Below are 14,445 nucleotides of genomic sequence, written 5' to 3' on the forward strand. Positions count from 1 at the left end.
GATGAACTACCTGTAACTGGTGGTAATTTTAAGGGCAAATATTTGTTTGGAAAGTACCTGTTATAACAGAGGAAGTAAAATTACTGAACGCTAAACAATATTTTCCGCTTATTTAGCTTGAATCTTGTAACTTTATTATAAGGTACGAAAACGTGAGGCCCTTTTAGAACTGTTACTTATCTTCAGCAGTTCCACAATCATTGCATGAGAGTAAAACACAAAATGATATCAATAGAAATTCAAACAACGTGCACAAAATACGTTACACGACACATGACAATGTAACCATGTTACAACCACTAAATTCCGCAAACATTCGCTTCTAGGCGTTCTCTAAGAAATACTTATTCTTTTCACTTTTGAATATTTAATTTGAACACTCTTATTTTCTGAAATGACTAAAACGTTGTTATTTCCTGAGTTTACTATTAATTTGTGATAACTTCTAAGATTCTCAAAACCGTCCTATAAACTAATATGTTCAAGTCTGTAAGATAAAATAGTAGACTCGAATATCGCGGGATTCATTTTTAAAATTAAGTTTGCAAACGCCTTTACGATACACAATGATACGACTCAGATGCTGTATAATCAGAAGAAAAGCATTTTCCTGCAAACTCAATGTTGGCCAGTTAGCTATGTACACTAAAAAAGCTAATAGTATTTAGCAGTCCCGTAATAACAAATCAAAAGAGTCCTCCCATCAGTATTTATAGACGCACTGAACAACCTAAAAGGTAAGAAAAAGCCACACTGTTAGCTCCTATTGATTGGAACCTTTGATCATTTTATTAACCTTCTCTGAAGCTATTGATAATTTCATTTCCTTGCAGGAACAAAGAAGAACGTCATGGCGACCACAAACGTGCAACGCAAGTATTGTAGTATTTTACATTATAAGTTTGCACTTTTGCAACACGTTTTACGTATCGTGTATATTAATTCGGTCATCTCAGATTTTCAAGAAGTGCCAAAGTCTTGTGATTTGTGCGTGACAAAGGAAACTGCACCAAGTCGAAACTTCAATGATATTACTTAATTTCCGATTGTATCATCTCGACATTTAACAAACACTTAATTACCTTTAGATATATTGAAGTTCATCTAATCGCCTTTAACAAAGTCCAAGGTAACATCATCACCGATGAGTACAAATGGAGCCCAGTACTTCACTTCGCTAAATTTCTCAGACTCTCTCAGACACCTCATGGCGCGGTTCAGAGATTCACTGGAACTTCTTCCTTCCGCTAGGTGAAGGTAGAAACTCTTCATGAACTCCAGAGTGGCTTCGTCGTCAATTGCCCACAGGGATACAAAAATAGAACGAGCACCGGCACCCAAGAAGGCTCGTGCAATATCAACCACACCCTCAGCCTTAATCTCACCATGGCCACTACGGGAACAACTTAACACAACCAGTCCTGCTCGCATTTGAACTCTCTTCACATCATTCATTCTTAGCACGAAGTCTTCTTCAACAGGGATTTGGGATGCTCGCGTAGGGTTGGGTGCCAAAGCAATTTCTCCTGTTTCCATTCTACCATGTGCTGCAATGTGCACCAAAGCAACTGAGGGGAGTTTTCTCAACACTTGGGCTTTTGTTGCCTCTTTTCCAGTGAGGGGAATAGTGTTGAGTATTTTCCCAATCATCTGTACTTCCATCTTTGCAAATGGCAGCTCTTCTAGGTTTAACCCATAATAACGAACTTGCTCTAAGCATGGATCACCCACAAGCAGCGCCCCAGACTTCTTGTGGTAATCTGGTAAACAATCTCTGATCAGTTTCAAACTATTCAATGACGGAATGACCCGGATTCTGAAAGACTCGCTTAAGTACTTTGAATTAGAATCCATGAATGCAGCATAAGGAGCCAAGCATAATGGACCTTCGGGAACAAATATCAGTTCATTGCCATTAATCAAGTCTTTGATGGGGCTAATGATAACGTCATACAGTGTTCTTAAAGGATTGGGATATGAGTGAGTGGGAGGATCTTCGCATCTCCCACCTATACTGACACCAATTTTCTCAAGAGCATTGTGAATTAAAGACTCCAACACTCTGCTCGCATTTTCCTTCGAATTATTATCACTGATTTGTTTTCTTGTTAATTGAACATCTTTTCCATTTTGAATGATCCAGAAAATTATTTCTCTTTCGTGAACTGCCATAAAGACTGTATCTGAAGGGAGGCATTTTAATGTGTCGCAAGTCATTTTTTCCCCAGTATGTGGTGTTTTAGTTTCGTACTTTGAATTCATAAGATCTCTTAGAGCTTGTGCACGTCCTTGCTCAGCAGCAAACAAAGCCTCAACTACGTCACCTTGTTTTAAAATCAGGCGCCATAATCTGATATAAACCACATTATGAACATCGCGGTAGCTAATTGTCCACTCATCTTTACCTTGCAGATTCTGCCTAAGATCATTGAACAATCGGACGCTAGAATGATAACAATCAAGGGCTTTTTGCAGAGAACATATAGATTCAAAGCAAATACCAAGATTACCATAGGAACTTGCTTCTCCAGGCCTGTCTCCCACTTCTTTGGCAATTTTTAGATGACATTCATGGTACTCGATGGCTTTTTTGAAATTTCCCAGATGGTGATAAGTATTGCCAAGATTACCATAGGAGCTACCTTCTCCAGCCCTGTCTCCCACTTCTTTGGCAATTCTTAGATGACGTTCATGGTACTCGATGGCTTTTTTGAAATCTCCCAGACTGTCATAAGCATTGCCAAGATTACCATAGGAGCTACCTTCCCCAGCCCTGTCTCCCACTTCTTCGGCAATTTTTAGATGACATTCATGGTACTCGATCGCTTTTTTGAAATTTACCAGACTGTCATAAGTATTGCCAAGTTTAGCATACGACATTCCTTCTCCAGCCCTGTCTCCCACTTCTTTGGGAATTTTTAGATGAGGTTCATGGTACTCGATGGCTTTTTTGAAACTTCCCAGATGGTGATAAGCATTGCCAAGATTAGCATACGACTTTCCTTCTCCAGCCCTGTCTCCCACTTCTTTGGCAATTCTTAGATGACGTTCATGGTACTTGATGGCTTTTTTGAAATCTCCCAGACTGTCATAAGCATTGCCAAGATTACCATAGGAGCTACCTTCTCCAGCCCTGTCTCCCACTTCTTTGGCAATTTTTAGATGACGTTCATGGTACTCGATGGCTTTTTTGAAATCTCCCAGACTGTGATAAGCATTGCCAAGATTACCATAAGACATTCCTTCTCCAGCCCTGTCTCCCACTTCTTTGGCAATTTTTAGATGACGTTCATGGTACTCGATGGCTTTTTTGAAATCTCCCAGACTGTCATAAGCATTGCCAAGATTAGCATAGGAGCTTCCTTCTCCAGCCCTGTCTCCCACTTCTTTGGCAATTTTTAGATCTAGTTCATGGTACTCGATGGCTTTTTTGAAATCTCCCAGACTCTCATAAGCACTGCCACGATTACCATACGATCTTCTTTGTCCAGCCCTGTCTTCCACTTTTTTAGCAATTTTTGGATCTAGTTCATGGTATTCGATGGCGGTTTTGAAATCTCCCGGATGGTAATAGGCATTGCCAAGACTGCCATAGGAGCTTCCTTCTCCAGCCCTGTCTCCCACTTCTGTGGCAACGTTGATGTAACAGGTTCCTTCTTCTGTGTTAGCTTTCATATCTTTGGTAGTATTCGGTAAAGTGGTGGTATTTTTCTATGAGACAAAAACTTATGTCAGTTAATGACGAAAGCATGAATATTTACCCAAAAAGTGTACAAAGTGCTAAATCGGGATTTATAGCTGAAAGTATCGATACCGTTCCAAAACAACGCTTTGGTGGTTAAACAGGTCTAGCCTGAACCAATGAACCGGTGAAAGTCTTGGGAATCTTTATTTCGTGTGATAGTATGGGCAATGAACGGAAGAACTTTACTAAGAAAGTGGATAATCTTAAGACAAAACTTGCAGCTTGGCGTTTGCGTGAACGTTCTCTGTTTGGGAGTGTCTCAAATTGTTTACTCAGGTTCCATGGATGACACTCCAAACAAATAAGCATCTCTAACCCAATCGCTACCTTTCCAATTCTTATGGAAAAACAAACCAGACAAAAACAACAGAGAAGTTTTATATCAGGATTATGGCGATGGTGGTTTGCGGTTGAAATTAAGTCCCTGCGCTTAACGTGGACGCTTAACTGATGACGAAGAAGATGATACTTGGTCACAAATTCCAAAATTTTATTTTATAAAATATGGGTTTTTTTAATTTTCTCTTATGCTCCAACTACGTTAAGAAACTTCTAAAGGATTCAGACATACCATCCTTCTACAAGGATATCTTGTTTTCTTTCCTGGACTTAACAAGTGTTTAAAATTCTCAGGATGAACAAGAGATGATTCTCTTCAATAATAAAGAGATCCTCATTAACGGAAGGACCGTTTTTTACCACAATTCCGTTGAAATGGGTGTCTTTACGCTGCATGATGTAATTGACGCCCACGGTAGTTTTTTTTACAATTGAACTGTTCCAACAGCGTTATGGAATTAATTGTAATTTTTTCAAATATTTGGAAGTAATCTCTGCGTTCCCGAGCACCTTACGGAAAAACACCAAGGAGCGTGCTAAGCCTAATGTCAACTTTTTATTCGGCAGCACGCTATTTTAATTATCCTCGGTCTTAACCATCAACTTCTTGAAACTTAGCTGTAAAGACTATTATTGGCTTTTTCTCAATGAACGGAAGCCTCCGGCCACTGGTCCAGTAAAATGGGACCGCAACTTTGCTCCGACGGCTTTGCCATGGAACCAAATCTTTAATAGAGTGAAGGCTATTTGTAGAGAGAATCAACTGAGAGAATTTTACTTTAAAGTAATTGATCGCATTGTCGTTACGAAGAAAGAGCTTAGTCTCTATGGAATTACAGACAATAATAGATGTTTCTACTGTGGTGAGCCTGACTCAGTTCTTCAAACATATCAAAACTGTAGTACAACAACTTCTTTTTACAATCGGCTGTTGAACTAGTTCAATGAGATGCATAACAACTCAATATTCCCGGGAAACTACGTATTATTGCTTGGTATGGCGTGCGGGAAGGGTAATAACAATGTTAGAAAATTTAATCTATGTTTATTATATGCTAAATATTATCTACATTATTACAAGGTAAATGCGAGGAATCTTGACTGGATTGAATTTACTACAAAAGTAAATTACAAGTTAAGAATAGAAAATCAAGTTTCTGGTATTCTTTTATGATGCTTCGCATTTTGTCCTGTTAATGCTTTTAAAAGGCATTAGATTGATAAAAGGACATGCCATTTTAAAGATAAGGGTAATTTGCAATTTGAAAAATACATGTATTGCCATTACGAATGTAAAGCTCCTTAAAATAATTGTTAAAAGTAAGTAGGGTGAAGAAGCTGTCTTGTACTGCAAGTCGCGTTAATAGCTCTGTTGTATTGTAAGTAGTGTACGTAGCTTTTGTTATTGTTTTAGTGTAAAGTAGCAGCAAAAGTATAAAGTATAAAGTATAAAGTGTAAGCAAACATAATAAAATAAATCCATAAAAAAACCAAAGTATATTAATTTTGCCCTTGGATTGCGATGGCTTTGTTTGAAGTCTAATGTTAGAATTACAAAAATATAATTATGCTGACAATTATTCCAGGGCGCTGCCAATCAATATACCCTTCTTCTGTATAAGAGTGGTTGGTTATAATATTAATAATCTTAATGTTTTACTTCCTTAACATAGAGGAGAGACGTCAAAATGCCTTCGTTTTGTTGAATGCGGCCTTTGTATAGTTTAACAATATAGTTACATAAAGAGTGAAAAAATTGTAAATAGTAAACACAAGGTAAGATAATATATACATGTACTCGTTACAAGATAAGATAAAAAGATAAAACCACCCCTCTCCCCTAATCACTGATGAACTGGCCCTTAACCCGAAGCGCAACATTTTTTCTATCAATAAAATGGGGGCAAGGGGTGGTCTCAATTTTTAATTTAAATTGTCCAACATTGTAAGTGTTGAAGTAGTTTGATTAGCAATGGTCGCTCCCAGTAGAAACCATGCCTTGTCACATTTCCAAACAGCGTGAAGAGAGGTGAAAATGTGATGCGGAGCGGAGTGTTGCCGAAGATTTTCATACATCTTCATACACGTTCTCGCTGGCAAATTGACGTAAAGATGAGCACGTACGTATCGCGGAATTGATAACTGCCGTAGTTTCCATTCTCTATCTCCTCGATACAGTAAAAAAAGATTGCGGACGATGTTTATTCATATGCTTATGCTTTCAGCAGCGCGTTTTCATTTGATGTAAGCACAAGCATAAGTTCTCCTTTTTGCGTTTCCATTTGACAATCACATCATGAGCTCGAGATTTCTATCACTTGCTAGATGACGAGGGCTGAGCTCCACTCATACAAATCGAGAGCGAATAATCTAATTGTTGGAGTACAAATCTACAAGTTGTTAAAAACTTTATGTAAGTTCTTTTCACGGACACTTCGAAAAGATAAAGAAGCGGCCGCCATTTTGTTAACAACCGCAGGCTACAAGAGTACGCGCACTCTACAATTAGATTATGAGCTCCAGATTTTTTATGAGGTAATAGTTGATGAGGCCTTCTGCCTCGTCAACTATCGCCTCATAGAAATCGAGAGCGAATAATCTAATTTTTTTAAGTAGAATTCCGACTGAAATAAACGCAAATAACGGTTTCTAATTATATTTCTACGCATTATTGAACTTTACGTTTCAACGAAATCAAAGGTTCAAAAAGTTCGGAAAAACGTCCACAATAGTATATGAGTAGCTGAGCCAATCAGATTGCAGCATCTGCATTAGTGTAATACTAGAATTCTACTAAAATAAAATAGATATTAAGTAGCGTAGTCAATAAAGAGAACAGCATTAGTGACAGAATGCTTGTATATATAGAGAAAACGGATACAAACAAAAAGATGTTGTTTTCTATTTCGTCTTATTTTAATTCTCGAACTGTAAATTATCTTTGCTCGAGTCATTGTTACGTTAACAGCTCGTGCTAGCTCTTTGCTTCTAATTAAGCAATCGACCACTCTTTCTATTGGTTTACTGGCGCAATAAACTACGCGGGATGTTGGAAGAACACGAGAAAAGTTTGTAAATCACTCGCCTAACGGCTCGTGATTTACATACTTTTCGAGTGTTCCCCCAACGTCCCAAGTGGTTTATTGCGCCGGCGAACCCAAAGAAAGAGTGGTCTATTGCTTTTATGAAATAACTATGGAAAAAGTCTGTCAATGAGGAGAAAATTTATTGTACTTCCGTGATCAAGTTGCTTATTGTCATCAAATTCGTGACATGACGCGACAAACCAATCACAGCGACTGAAAGAATGAAAGCAGAGACTCCGGCCCGGATACGAAATCCGCAGAGCAAAGCGACGAAAACATTTCACGCTAAGAAAGCTTTAAGAAAAGAAAGGAAAAGGTTATCGGTGAAAGGCAAAAAGCATATTAATTCACTCAAAGGAATCGGTGGACTCGGTCATCACGAAAGTAAAAGGCTGTACGAAAAGTGTACAAATAGTCCAAACTTCATGTGCTGCGAAGTGATTCGACGCAATTTTAAACGATAACTTTCCAAAGTTTTGCGAATGGAATAAAGGTTAGTAACAGAAACGCTGCCTCCGAAATTTATTCAGAATATATTTACTTATGCTGGAGGCTATGAAGTCCGTGTTTCTCTCTGTAGTTTGCTAAATGAAAACTATTGCTTGAAAGCTAAGCTTGTGGAAGTCAAATTCATTTATCGTGTTATGCATGCATCCATTGAGTTTAAACTCAAAATTTCTGATAGAAAGAAATCTCTTCCCTGCTTTTTAGACAACCCAAATTGATCAGTCAAGCCCAGATGATTTCGTCCTCCACAGACCGTGGAAAGCGCCGAAATAGGGGTTTAAAACGTCCGTAATCTTAATCTCAAACGTAACCGAAGTCGGCGTAAAAGTTTTGCCGTGGAAAAAAAGATAAAGCTTTATATGACCAACTTCTGGTCCTGTTTTCCTTGCAAATTTCCGTGTATACGTTGAATGAAAAGATATTCGTGTTATTGATATCTCAGCCAGCGAAAGGCAAAACTGTTAATTACATTTGTTATCGCTAGAGTTCCGAGTTGCCTGGTTTCCGCGTAGAGCTGCCATAGATCGAAAACCGTTGTTTACCGGTACAATAGAACATAGGTTTAGCAACTCTATTGACCAATCAGAGCGTGCGTAGTATCTCAGTTATTTTATAATGAGTAATAGAAGTATATCTCGTTGCACGTTTCCGTACAAGAGGTTTCTTGTACAACTTATATCAAGTCCGGCATTATTTAATCTTCCCTTTAAAGCCGAGAATATATCTTCCTCTAGCATTACTCACCTGGCCCTTCACGGAGAGAGTTTCGGGATTGCTCTTTGCTTCTTGTAATTTAACTCGATCTCCAACACACCTGGCTCGTAAATCTAGTAATGTCTTGTTAGCCTTGTCAATCTGCTTAGGGTTAAGGCACATGACATAATTAAAATATAACGGGTCAAGTGACTGAATATTCCCCCAGCTTGGGGAATATCCGAGTGATGTTCCCCGATTTTCAAGACTGCGCGTATTACGAAAAATATTTGAAGGATAATAAACACAATAGCCTACATTTGGCGCGACAATATACTGGGATATTTGTCAAGGGACATTATATAATAGCTTCTCGGAGCTGATAATGTCTGTGGACAAATATCCGAGCATATTTTCGCGTCCAATGGAGACAGTTGTTATATATACTAAGAAATTCGTTTAATAACTTCTATTTATGTGCATATTATTTATTGCGTTCGACGAAGGAGAACGCATAGTATTTCCAGGGGATTTAAAATGTCCCGCGGTTATCGATCGCGGTCGATGCCATATGATTTCAGGGTTTGGACGCCATCTTGGAGTGGCTGCCTGCCTGGCTGGCTGGCTTGCTGCACAAATGGCCTCGATCTCATGTGAGATTTTTTTGGCCGCCGGGAACTGGTAATGGCGCGTTGCGTGCCAAATCTACAAATCAAAGGTCTTGTTCTCACTCATAACATGGAGAAATTATTGCTTTGAGATTTAAAATAGAAAGGAAAAATACAAATCAATGTTCACGTGGCCTCAGAATGGAAGATCAACAAGTACAGAGTCCTCAAACCATAACGATCGGTTGTACGTTTCCAAGTAAGTTAAGTTCTGAATATCGATCGCGGAGTTAAAGCAGTTTCCCGGACTTTAGAAAACAAAAATAGTAATATACATTATTGTATGGCCAGCTCTGTGAGCGGGCAAGATGAATCAAACCCTGCGCTGTGATTGGCTACCCGAGCGGGCAAGATGGAGCTATCTTGCCCGCTCGGGACTACCCGCCGTGTCCCGCAAGAAAAATTTCCCCGAAAGCCATATAATAAATCCTTTACTGGCCAAGCTTGTTTGGTCAAGATAACTGGACATTGGCCTCGTTCTTTTATGTAAGGGTATGGACCTCGACTCCGTCTCAGTCCATAAACACGCAAAAAAGAACTTGGCCAATATCCAGCTATCTTGACCTCACACTTGGTCAATAACCCATATGTATTACTTCGAAGTTGAATTTAACTTTTGGAACGATTGCTAACGCCACGGCCGATAAAATGAATGCAACAGTCGGAGACGTCGTCGGCAAAAACTCAAGCTTTCGCTTTAGTGTGAAGAATTAATTTGAACATGCTGCTGTGCAGTGAAGCGCGTTAACGAAAATTTTGAACATTTTTTGCTTTTACATAGGTTTCTTCACCTCGGGTGAATAAAAATTCCTTGTTATTGAGCTTGCTTTTGCATTTCTTTTCAATTGGTTCCGTGTATTTATGAATTTAGGAATTTAGGATTTAAAAGTGAACAGAAACTTGTTGCACGTTGGATTGCTGCATATTTAATTTACGGCGACCTCCACGCGGTATGTTTAGTTTATTCGGTTTCATTCAGATATATTTTTTGGAGTCTTATACAGCTATCACAGAACTGCTGAGAAAAGAACTAAGTGGTTACTAATTTAATACGGTTGAAATACGATTGATCTGAAAAATTGGCTTGTTTTGTCGCGTTTTAGATTTACAACTTTCATCTTTCATTCGCAGCGCTGTAATGTTTCGTCACGCGGCGAAGAAATTATTTCATTTCTTGTTTTCAAATTGGTTGTTACTCGTGTCTTTCGCTTTTATTTTCCTTTGTTTTCTCAAATGTTGGCCGTTATATATAATACAAGAATGGAAACTTTTCGTTTTGTCCTCTAAAGTCAATGAGTTAAAACTTATTTCCCCTATTCAGTTTTCTCGGCTTCTGTTGGGCATTTTGTTGCACGGCAATAAAGTAATATAATTTCTTGTTTTCTTATCAGTTTTACACATCAGGTCGAGTTCTTTTTGTTGATATTTTTTTAATATTTTGGCCCTTTATTTATTCAACTTTAAATAGGCGATGTCGACTTGAAACCCGATCTTGTGTGTGTGCTAGTTTTACATACCAGTTCATGAACAGTGTGCCAAACACCTCATTTATCATGAATTTGTGTAAGTATTACAATTAAGTGTTCTTTTGGTGTAGAAGTGAACACTATTATTCAAAATATGTGTTCGTCATGACAATCAACAAAAATAAATCCGGCTTCAAGAGTAATATTAATTCTGAAGACAGTATCCAAAGGTTTTAACTGTATTGACTCGAACGCACTCAGCTAATCCATGATTATTACTAGTATTATTTATATCAAGAGGGCACGGTAACGAATCCTACAATCTGATTGATTTTTAGCCTGGTCCGGATTTTCCTATCTCTAACCTTGGTCTCGGTAACGTCTTCATATCGGGTGTTATCGTCGTGTTGATCAATTTTTGTGAGTGAACTAACTGTAATCGTCAACCTTTGCCCTTTTGTACACTTCCATCGACGATTTATCAACACAAGGCAGTGGCGGATCTAGGGCCCTGGCCCCCCTTATTTTGGGTAAAGAAAGAAGAAACCGCAGAAAGAAGAAAAGCCGGCAAGGCAATCAAAACAAAACCTGGGTCCCCCCTTAGCTCAAGGTCTGGATCTGCCGCTGCAATGTTATCTCTATTCACTTAAAAGTGGCGAGGAAAGTCACCGTAAGTAAATTCAAAATAGTGCTTTGTTTGTGAGAGTTGTTTTGTTGTTTGTAAGTCGGCACTGTGATGGTGCATCATCTTGTGTTTTTCTCGACCTATTATTTTCACTAAAAAACGGGTCAATTTCAGTCGAGGCTACCTCTCTGATCGTTGGTGTATTTGAGAGAGTTTCTGTTGAATGCACTTAACGAACTTCCTCGCTTTCTACTATTTAATTTACGGTGTAAAAGCCTGATTTCAAGTGATTCCCAACAACTGACAGAATTTGTTTTCGTAGTACAACTTCAAACTTTGCACAAAATTTAAGCATTTTCAAGACCTCGCTCGCCTCCATATCCTCGTGTCCACGTGACTTTAGTCACGTGGACAATTGGTCAATTGACGACGTTTGGTGCTACAGGAGAATCTTTGTTTACAACATTTGCCTCATTACCATAAGCGATACAGTTTCTGATGGAGCTACAAAGAGATTAATACTTAATATTGAAAGGGCACAGCACCATTAACTGTCCCAAGGAATGTATTGAATACGCGATGTATTGAATACTTTTTTTTGCGACGAGGGTTTACACGTAAAGGCTCAAAAATTTTACAAAGAATGTATGGGCTCATTAACGCTTTTGCCACACAGAAATTTTGATGTTTTTGAAAGCCAATTTCTCCTCGAATATTACACCCAAAGAGCCAGAAATTTCACCACTTACTAAGTTTCACAAGCTCTTAACGTTTCTCTAGTAAAATCGTGTCTAGCATGATGCCTTCTATGCGGAAAGTCGTATGTTAATGACGAAAAATGTAAACAATGACGTCAGCAAAGATTCGCCTATTGATTTTGGAAATACGAGTTTCAAGCACGCTGTACAGATTTAAGACACTTTCCTTATTGATATTTCGCGGGGACCGGGATGAAGAGCGTGGAGACTACTCAAAAGTTTGTAGCTATTTTTGACAGGCCGTTTTTAGCGTTTTATTTTGTTAGTGTCCGAGCCCTTGGTTCACGCAACTAACATGCGCTTAAATCAAATTTGACAACAAATCAGAGGCTGAAAATGCTGAAGTGACGGATTTCAGTCACGCAAGAAAAAAAATCTAAAGATGACAATGAGTGGATTAAAAAACTAACTTCTAAGATGCATTTTCTGCGAATAAGCAGACCGGTTTAAGGTTACAGTATACCTTCGGGTCGGCAATTTTCTTCAAATTTGGATTTTTGGGTCAAAATAGTGGTCGAAGAATAATCTCCAATTTCTGAAAAAAATTTTTGAAAAAGGCTAAATATTGGCGGAGAAATGGCGGTTTTATGTTTTCACCGGAAGTAAAAGTTTACCTCTTGATTGACAGCCCTATAGCGCGTATGCAATCAACCGAGACGATTTTCGCGGGAATTACCTATATGGATGTCACGAATTGACTACTCAGTTGATCAGTATTAGGCGTGTCTCTATTAAGTTATAAGTAAACATAGACCACGTTTAAACCATGGACCAGTTCGAAAAAGCGAAAACAGCGAAGAACGAATGAAAATACATCAATGAGTGAAGAAGCGAAAGTTCGCCACGCGGATGAAGCTATAGTTATCGTATAAGGCGGGCAAATATCCGTGGTAAGAGAAAAGAAAGGTTCTGTAAAAATTTCGGAACTTGACAGCAATAACAGGGATGCTGACAGAGACTCTTCTGATGAGTCCGATATCGACGAATCGTCGGACTCATTGAGACCATTTGAAATATTATCCATGCACAGTTGCCCACACACAGTTTCTCTCCGCGCTTTCTTTTGTTTGTTTCCTTCGCTCAGCCACTCTAGCGTTCGTATCCTTTTTAGTCTTCTCCATTTTGCCAGACCAGCTTCAAGAAAAAACGAGCTACAGAAAAATTATCTCTCTGCCTTCGGTTCCTTGAGCGCATTGCGAAACACAAGAGTTTTTTAGAGATTCGCGCGTAAATTTCACCAGGAGGTTAACGGTAGTAAACTTTCTCTGCACTGATTGGCTTAGTTATCTGAGAACCCAGTTGGAGGCGTTTGTGGGCGGAGTTTGTTTGCGAAGCAGAAAATTTTTCTTAGCGCTGTTTTCTCGAATAAATGTTTTCACTTGAGGCAGACACTTTAAAGAGTTATAACTCAAAGGGAATTTGTTCAATTGCTCTTAAATTTGGACAGTGGCTAGTTTAACATATAAACTACAAAAGCGTGTCTGGGAATTGTTAATTTCGAAATACTTTTTCTTCGAGAGCGATTTTTGTACGATCACTCCACATTTTTTTAATCCTATTTCGAAAATGTTCTGTAACTTCTTATTGCAATTGAATATGCCAAAACGCAGACGCGTTTTTTAAGGGCTTTGGGCCCTGAAACCGAGGAAAAAATTAAATTGGCGAAAAACGAAATTCGCTTTGACTTGTAGCTTTCGAAAGGTGATTCGGGCGCTCGCATTTAGTGGTCGTGAAAAATTCGATAATTCATTTTCTTTCAAAATTCTTGGTATAGTTTGATAGCCAGCCCCATAGGCTTTAATTTGATATAGGGGTTTCGGTACCTACAGCTTAAACTGCACGCGCCACATCGCTTGCGCGCGAGACACCCCTGAAGGTATACTGTAACCTTAACTGGCAAAAAATTAATTGTTAGGTTTGTGATCAATATCTTCCTGTATATATACCACCATGGTCAGATCAGGTCATCAGGTCAGACCGAATTGGCTTCGTAATGCTTCCGAAAGTGCAACGTTTGCATATCTCTTATTTTACATTTCAGGCTTAGCATGGGAGTAGCCCGTGTACATCCTGATGTACACAGTCTAAACTTTGAAGCAATACGCGAATTCTGACCCAGAACTTATTCTCGTTGACTGGTTTTCGATTCTTCTGATATTAGTATCATTTCAATCCATGAAATATAACAACAAACAACAGATTTAAGGGCCCATTAACCGATTTATGCGCGCGCTCGCGCGCGTTGCTAAGGAGGTGAAATTTCACTTCCGGTTACTTACGTCAGCCTGTGCGCGGAAAATAAAAACAACTCAATAACTTCCAAATTCGCTCACATTTTATATGCTTTTCTTTGTGTTTCACAAAATGCAAAGTAACAGAAGTACAAGCAAAGACAAAATATGAGAAAAAAGAAAAACAAGAGCAATAGAAAGAGAAAAACTAACTCCGTGTAGCTGTGTTTGATCTTACCGAAGAGCGCTGGTAGTGTAAATTGCGCACGCGCTGATAGGGTAACTTCCCACATATATCGGGCGCACTTCCGGTTTCGTTAAATGCTA

The 14,445-nt window shown here is 38.8% G+C and overlaps 1 protein-coding gene across 7 annotated transcripts in view; it reads right to left on the bottom strand.

Moving 5' to 3' along the window:
- Nucleotides 1-94: 94 nt before the first annotated feature.
- LOC145481223 (uncharacterized) overlaps nucleotides 95-14,445 on the bottom strand; it is a 29,163-nt gene continuing 14,812 nt past the window's right edge. For all 7 annotated transcript variants that reach the window (XM_081459667.1, XM_081459669.1, XM_081459664.1 and 4 more), the window contains 3 exons: nucleotides 8,422-8,532; nucleotides 1,083-3,711; nucleotides 95-730 (listed from right to left, as the gene is read on the bottom strand). In XM_081459667.1, coding sequence (XP_081315793.1) covers nucleotides 1,105-3,711; nucleotides 8,422-8,532 — 2,718 coding nt within the window. In that variant the 3' untranslated portion in view covers nucleotides 95-730; nucleotides 1,083-1,104. The remainder of the gene's footprint in view (nucleotides 731-1,082; nucleotides 3,712-8,421; nucleotides 8,533-14,445) is intronic.

The sequence above is a fragment of the Orbicella franksi genome, chromosome 3 (genome assembly GCF_964199315.1).
Source record: "Orbicella franksi chromosome 3, jaOrbFran1.1, whole genome shotgun sequence".
Taxonomy (NCBI): domain Eukaryota; kingdom Metazoa; phylum Cnidaria; class Anthozoa; order Scleractinia; family Merulinidae; genus Orbicella; species Orbicella franksi.